General features: G+C 50.2%; 1 protein-coding gene across 1 annotated transcript; it reads left to right on the top strand.

Moving 5' to 3' along the window:
* Nucleotides 1-2,058: 2,058 nt before the first annotated feature.
* Nucleotides 2,059-6,560, top strand: LOC124656879. The gene is made up of 3 exons (XM_047195540.1): nt 2,059-3,066; nt 3,156-3,332; nt 5,399-6,560. Exons 1-3 carry the CDS (start codon nt 2,059-2,061, stop codon nt 6,332-6,334), a joined length of 2,121 nt encoding a protein of 706 aa, XP_047051496.1. The 3' UTR covers nt 6,335-6,560.
* The last annotated feature ends 1,427 nt before the right edge of the window (nt 6,561-7,987 follow it).

The following is a 7,987-nucleotide window of genomic DNA, read 5'->3' as shown; positions in this document are numbered from 1 at the left end:
AATCTTTGCTTTATGATTCATTTGTTTACTCATGTCATTACTATTGTTTTGATCGCTGCATTCATTACATATGTTTACAATAGTATGATCAAGTTTATGATGGCATGTCACTCCAGAAATTATCTTTGTTATCGTTTACTCGCTCGGGACGAGCGTAACTAAGCTTGGGGATGCCGATACGTCTCCGATGTATCGATAATTTCTTATGTTCCATGCTACATTATTGATGATATCTACATGTTTTATACACATTATATGACGTATTTATGCATTTTCCGGCACTAACCTATTAACAAGATGCCGAAGAGCCAGTTGTCGTTTTCTACTCGTTTTTGGTTTCGTAAATCCTACAAAGGAAATATTCTCGGAATTGGACGAAATCAACGCCCGTGGTCCTATTTTGCCATGAAGCTTCCGGAAGACCGAGGGGAAAGGAAGTGGGGCCACGAGGCGCCGACACAACAGGGCGGCGCGGCCTGGCCCTTGGCCGCGCGGCCCTGGCGTGTGGGGCCCTCGTGTGGCCCCCCGCGTTGCCCTTCCGCCTACTTAAAGCCTCCGTCGCGAAACCCCCAGTACCGAGAGCCACGATACGGAAAACCTTACTGAGACGCCGCCGCCGCCAATCCCATCTCGGGGGATTCTGGAGATCGCCTCCGGCACCCTGCCGAAGAGGGGAATCATCTCCCGGAGGACTCTTCATCGCCATGATCGCCTCCGGAGTGATGAGTGAGTAGTTCACCCCTGGACTATGGGTCCATAGCAGTAGCTAGATGGTTGTCTTCTCCTCATGTGCTTCATTGTTGGATCTTGTGAGCTGCCTAACATGATCAAGGTCATCTATCCGTAATACTATATGTTGTGTTTGTCGGGATCCGATGGATAGAGAATACTATGTTATGGTGATTATCAAGTTATTACCTATGTGTTGTTTATGATCTTGCATGCTCTCCGTTATTAGTAGAGGCTCTGGCCAAGTTTTTACTCTTAACTCCAAGAGGGAGTATTTATGCTCGATAGTGGGTTCATGCCCCCATTAAATCTGGGACAGTGACAGAAAGTTCTAAGGTTGTGGATGTGCTGTTGCCACTAGGGATAAAACATTGATGCTATGTCCAAGGATGTAGTTATTGATTAAATTACGCACCGTACTTAATGCAATTGTCCGTTGTTTTGCAACTTAATACCGGAAGGGGTTCGGATGATAACCTCGAAGGTGGACTTTTTAGGCATAGATGCATGCTGGATAGCGGTCTATGTACTTTGTCGTAATGCCCAATTGAATCTCACAATACTTATCATATCATGTATGTGCATTGTTATGCCCTCTCTATTTGTCAATTGCCCGACTGTAATTTGTTCACCCAACATGCTTTTATCTTATGGGAGAGACACCTCTAGTGAACTGTGGACCCCGGTCCTATTCTTTACATCGCATACAATCTATCGCAATACTTGTTTTATCGTTTTCTCGCAAACAATCATCTTCCACACAATACGGTTAATCCTTTGTTACAGCAAGTCGGTGAGATTGACAACCTCACTGTTTCGTTGGGGCAAAGTACTTTGGTTGTGTTGTGCAGGTTCCACGTTGGCGCCGGAATCCCTGGTGTTGCGCCGCACTACATCCCGCCACCAACAACCTTCAACGTGCTTCTTGGCTCCTCCTGGTTCGATTAAACCTTGGTTTCTTTCTGAGGGAAAACTTGCTACTGTCTGCATCACACCTTCCTCTTGGGGTTCCCAACGGACGTGTGTCAACTGCACGCATCACTGTCTAGCGCGGATGCAGCGACGTTTACTGCGCCGAAATATGGCGCGGCTGGAGATGACACGAGCGTGCAAGGGAGTGTTGGAGGAAGAAGACAAAGTCGCTAGCACTAACAGCGTACAGCGCCGACCTTAATGGGCCTTTTTCTTGTACCACGGGCCGTAGCGAAATATATGGGCCAGTCGGTTGGTCCGTCGGAACTAGGCAGACCTGGCCCAAAATAACATGCCGTGCGGCGTAGCGCAGTGAGCAAGACCAACCGGCGGCGGGGTGAGTGGCGACGGGAGAGCATGGCGACGGAGTTCGATTCCGGTGGCGGATCGAAGGAGCGGCGGACGGACGAGGAAGGGGAGCTAGCAGCGGAGGAGGACCGCATCACGGCTCTGCCGGAGGCGCTGCAGCTGCACATCCTCGGCCTCCTCCCGTTCAAATCCGCCGTCCGCACGGGCGCGCTCTCCACCCAGTGGCGCGCGCTCTGGACGCGCCGCTGGCCGGCGCCCTCCTCGCTAGACCTCCGCCTCGCCCCGCACGATTCGCCGCAGCCGCTCCTGGACTCCCTGGAGCGGCGCGGGCGGCGGCGCCTGGACCGGTTCTCCATCTCGTTCCACACCGGCCAGCTCAACGACGAGGATTTCGGCCGCTGCCTGGACTACGCCGCCGCCTGCGCCGTCGCGGACCTCGACGTCGTCCACCTCTCCAACTCCAGGTCTCCAACCTCTCCCACTCCAACTCCCCAACTCCAGGTCTCCAGCCCCTTCCGCCTGCCGCCGGGCGGCAACCCACACCTCGCGCGCCTCTCCGTCACCGGCACCTGCGTCGACTACTTCCGGCACCAGGAGCACCCCTACCCTTTCCTCAAGGCCATCCACCTCCACCGCGCCACCGTCTCTGACGCCACCCTCCTCAACCTGCTCGCCGCAGCCCGCCCCCTGCTCCGCACACTTGACATACGCTACTGCAAAGACCTGACCTGGGTCAACCTCGCCATAGCCGGGCCTAACCTGAAGAACGTCGCCGTCGTGGAGTGCGAATCCCTCACCGACTTTCTCATAACCAACCCGTCCAGCCTCCGCTCCTTCCGCTACAGTGGCGCCTATCTGGCCGCAAACCTAATCCCGGCCAGCTCTGCCATCGACGACCTCTACATCTGCTTCGGGGGACCTGCCTGCCGCCCGCTGAGACATCGGTGGGTAGTATACAACAAACACAATAGACCAGCAGTGCGCGGATATTGGCTTCATAAACTTGTCAACCTCTCTAATCTCACCGTGCTTACCCTCTGCAGCAGCGCCTTGCGGGTTCGTTCCTTCCTGCATCTCATTGCATCGTGTTGATCCCACTCCTCAATCACTCATAATAAGCTTCTTCCTTGCTTTGGACATTGCAGAGAGTTTCTGCCAAGGCTCGTGCCAGGTCAACAGCCGGAAATGCGGCCTCGTGCAAATTACAGAATTTGAAGGAGGTGCAGCTGCTCATGTTCGCAATGTACAACGAAAACCTGGATGACATTATGGCTTTCCTCATGACCTGCTGCACCCCTCGGCTGGAGAGACTGTTTGTGCAGGTGAATGACGAAATTTTGACACAAAGGACCACCTGCTCCAACGAATTGTCAAAAAAGATCACTTACGAATAAAATTGCCAAAAAAGACCACCTCACAGTGGCGGCACGGTCTGCCAGGCGACACGTGTCACGTGCCGCCGCTGCTCGTGGCGGCAGGCCTTTCCGCCGTTACCTGTGGCGGCACGTTAGGCCGGCCGTGGTCGCCGTCAGCCGCAGTCGGACGGAGTGGGCCCTGCCGCCACAGCCCTTGGCGGCAGCATGACGTGGCAAGGTGGCGGACGTTGCCGCCATAACCCCTGGCGGCACCCCTGGTAGATCACACAAAATCAATTAATAGACTAGATCACTAGATTGTATGTATGCTGGCGGGCAGGTCCTAGCTAGCTACAGGCATACATACAGAAGCATCTTTTAATTCGGTTCCGCCTCCCCGTGATCTTGCTTGCGCAATTCGTAGTATTCGTTGTCGTCCTTGGCCTCCTCGTTGTGGTAGGCCAGTGCATCAATGTAATAGTAGTCGTCGTCCTGTGCAGGCGCCGGCGGCTGCCGTGTTTGACGACGAGACGGCGGTGGATGGTCAAACGGGAAGTCCCTGTCGCCGAGGAAGCCCGCCCTCTCCCCGGATCCTTCTCGGTCTCGCGCCAAGTCGCCAGGTGTCGGAGTCGATGGCGTAGGTGGGATCGGCGTGGAGGTCCGGCGGCAGGTACCGCCGCCTGCACCGGATCTCGGCGCTCCTCTCTAGCTCACACGTAGGCACGGGCGGGACAGCCACCTAGAGGTAGCTGAGCCCCAAGCCGCCAGGCATGTGCACGCCCCCCCAGCTGTCGCACGTGTGTGCATGCATGAGCCGCGCCACGTTGATAGGCAGCGGCACCCTGTGTGTCCGTTCCGCCTTCTTGGTGTCGATGTTGGACGCCTCGAAGTTGTTCTTCTTTTTCCCCATGGTGTTGCGGTGGCGCGCGGCGGTGGTGAGAGTGGAGGTGTCCGTGGTGCGGGCGATGCCAGCGACGATGCCGGTCAACTTTTAAGGCCGGCCGCGCGCGGGACAAGATGTCATTGAAGACGGCGCAGAAGCCCAGCCGCCGCCCGCTAGTGCACACGCATAAGAGGCAGCCACGGCATTGATGGCGAAGGCTGCGTCGCAGATGCGGAAGCGCTGACTGCGGAAGCGATGACCACGTAAGCGATGCCTTCGATACAGACATATGGCTCGCTGCCAGGCAGGCCCGGTTGAAAAGCGAGCAGTCATTTGGAGCGTCCGCGTATCGTCCGCCGCGACGCATCCCAGGCGCAAATATGTGCCGCATTTGCGTCGCTGCGGGCGGCCCGATCAGTATGCGTCGCCCCGTTATTTCGGACGCATTTTCAACCCACGCGGACGCAATCGGTTCCACGTCACTCCGTTGGAGATGGCCTTAATATTGTGCCGAAACTAGTAGCACAATGTCAGTCAGTGTTCTTCCTCCCTAGCTATGCGGGTATGTCTATCGATCCCAACGATCTCATCTGCTCACATTGCATATACACAGGAAGAGAGATGGAAGTAGTAGTACCGGCAAGCGTTTTAAAAAGAAAGTAGTACTAGCTAGGATCGATTCGGCCAGGAGTAGTATTTGCAGCAGTGGTGCAGCGGTGCCGCTAAGGGCTGTGGCGGCAGGGCCCACTTCGTCTCACCGTGCCTGGCGGCAACCACGGCCGGCCTAACGTGCCGCCGCAGGTAACGGTGGCAAGGCCTGCCGCCACGAGCAGCGGCGGCACGTGCCACGTGTCGCCTGGCAGGCCGTGCCGCCACTGTGAGGTGGTCTTTTTTGTCGATTTCATTCACATGTGGTCTTTTTTGACAATTCGTTGGAGCAGTTGGTCCTTTCTGTCAAAACTTCGGTGAATGACATCTGTTAGTTAGATACTACTTTCCGTGATGACCTTTGTTGACAATTTGTCCACTGCTAAGCAAATGCAATATGACCACCGTAAATGTATTCACTTAATTGTCATTGCATTGTATGCCTGCTCTTGCTGTTTGCCTGTGTTTTGGTTCCTCAAATGCTTACTGGACACTCTTGCAGCTTCCAACAAGGAGAGATCAATATAAGCCAGAGGAAGAACCATCGGAATCAGAGGTAGAAGCATCAGAAGATCTGTCCAACGGAGAAGAGTCTGAGGAAGATCAATCAGAGCAAGATGAATCAGAGGAGGGGTCAGAGGAATATCACGCAAACGAAGACGAATCAGATGAAGATGGTTCAGAGGAAGATCACTCACAAGAAGACGACTCGGATGAATATCACTCACAAGGCGACTCAGAGGAAAATCACTCGGTAGAAGATCACTCGGAGGAAGATCACTCACAAGAAGGCGACTTAGAGGAAAATCACTCACAGGAAGACGAATCAGAGGAAGAGGGGTCAGAGGAAGATCACTCGCAAGAAGATGAACCAGAGGAAGATCACTCACAAGAAGACCACTCAGAGGAATATCACTCCCTTAGCGACTCAGAGGAATATCACTCAGAAGAAGATGACTCGGAGGAATATCACTCACAAGAAGGCGGCTCAGAGGAAAATCACTCACAAGAAGATGAATCAGAGAAAGATCGCCCAAAGGAAAATGGGTCAGAGGAACAAGGGTTTGCGGAAGGTCAATCAAAGGAAGATGGGTCAAAGAGACATCTCTCTAATGAAGGAGAACTAGTGGATGAGACACATAATGGCTGTGAAAACCTTATGTTGCTAAAGATGACGAATTTCATGGGCCATCACAATGAAATGCAGCTAGTAAGCTTTGTGTTGAAGAAGTCTGCTTGTCTCAACCAATTGATGTTGTTTACTCCTGAAAGTGATCACCAAGGAAGGCCCCAACAGGATCATCTGAATACATCCGATTTTCTTCAAACACAACTACTGGCCCTCGAGAAGGCCTCTCTAAATGCCCAGATAATCCTGAGCGAACCTGATGTTGATGCTATCAAGCCGTTGCATTCGGAGACATTTGTCAAGGTTTAGTTATTTGTCAATGGTGAACTTTTGATCAGATAATGTTAGATAAAAAAGGCTAGTAACTTTGAGGTAATATGATGTGCCAGCTAATTGGCAAGAGTCGCAGGATTATCTCATTTGGTAGTCCATGAATGATGAAGGGTGATAGAGTATTTTGTTCAAGGATCACCGCCTTATGCTGTGTTACTTAATTAAACTATTTCAAGTATCTTGTTTACTGTCCAGTCTAAGCATTGTTGCAATGTTGGTTTTTTTTATGAGGACAAACTCCCTATTTACTAAGCGATGTTTGTGTTGTTTTTCCAAAGAACAAAATGACCGGGGTGGTTGATTGGCTTCAGTGAGGCAATTTTGTTTCTTCCTTCACACATCGGGGTAAAGCCTTGAGATCTCCAAGCCGGATAAGAAGAAGTGTCCTCTGCTGCTGCAGGCAAGGGGAAGGGCACCGTGTGATTTGTTCTTTTCCCTCATGGATTTGGTATACTTCTCGAGGAGTTGGTCACTTGTTTGGTAAAATTGGTATCTGCTGGTTTGTAGGATGGTAAGACCATAAGAAATTATTACTTAATTCTTTTACTGGCGGTAAGGAAATAGATTGAGGTTTTTGCCGGTGGGATGCATAAACAGGTAAATAGAAAAAACTGCAGTAAATTAGCATTTTCTTCATCTCTTACTTACATGTATATTCTATAGCAGATAAGCTAAGGCACCTGTGGAATTGGAGCACTTTCTTGTTTTCCTCATATTATCTTACATATTATTAGTAGTTTTTTGCGAGCTCTGATGGAGTTCGCTCGTAAAAATAGTGTCATTTTAGTAAACGGACCAAGAGCACCTGAAGTACAATGACCATCATGCCGAATGTATTAAAAACCTTATTCACCTTGGTGTGGTGTGTTTACTTAACTGCCATTGGAATGTTCTGTGCTGCCATTCTAGCCGTCCTTTTTTCAGTGTATCAATCTGATCACTCAGGGAGCACATATGTTAATTTTAATCTACCTATATATCGGTAAATAGCTTCGCAAGCTTTGCTTTTCTTTGTGCTCCTCAAAACTAAAAAGTTAAAAGTGTACTTCTCTCGGTCTTATGTAAGTTTGGTGATTCACTTATGCATCTTCTGTTATATCGATTTCATGTTTTCTTTTGGTGTTCCTCAAAAATGAAAACAGGCACAACTAATATTTCCTGGGCACTCTTCCCCTTTGTCATAGATCTCATTTGCCCCAGCGAAGTTGAAACCAATATCTCTATTGCTCTTTGTTTTTATTTATTGGTAGAATATTAGCATGAAACTCCAAATGGGTGAACTATTTTATGTTTAATTGTGATCAGTGTTCTTTGGTACAAAAGTAAGTGATGGTTAGTTATATATTTGCTGGAACATTTATGTGGATACACTTTTGGTTAGCAGTTTGATAACTTCGAAGCCAAACAGAGCACTAGCTAACCAGGTGATATTACATATTAGTATTTTTCTAAGATATGTTGTATGAAGAGGCAGCAAACTATCTGTTATTTCTATTTTGTTTGGATTTGGTGCACTGTCGAAGGATGATAGGCCGAGGTACCCCAGAAGAATGAGAACAGGATTTCTGTAAAGTGTATCAGGTAGACAACACCATGTATAGTCTGCTTTTTAATGTCTTTCTTTTGCTT

This window comes from Lolium rigidum, chromosome 5, assembly GCF_022539505.1.
Source record: "Lolium rigidum isolate FL_2022 chromosome 5, APGP_CSIRO_Lrig_0.1, whole genome shotgun sequence".
In the NCBI taxonomy this organism is placed as follows: Eukaryota; Viridiplantae; Streptophyta; class Magnoliopsida; order Poales; family Poaceae; genus Lolium; species Lolium rigidum.
Note: the sequence above shows the minus strand (reverse complement) of the source record. Positions and strands in the feature narration are given on the sequence as shown.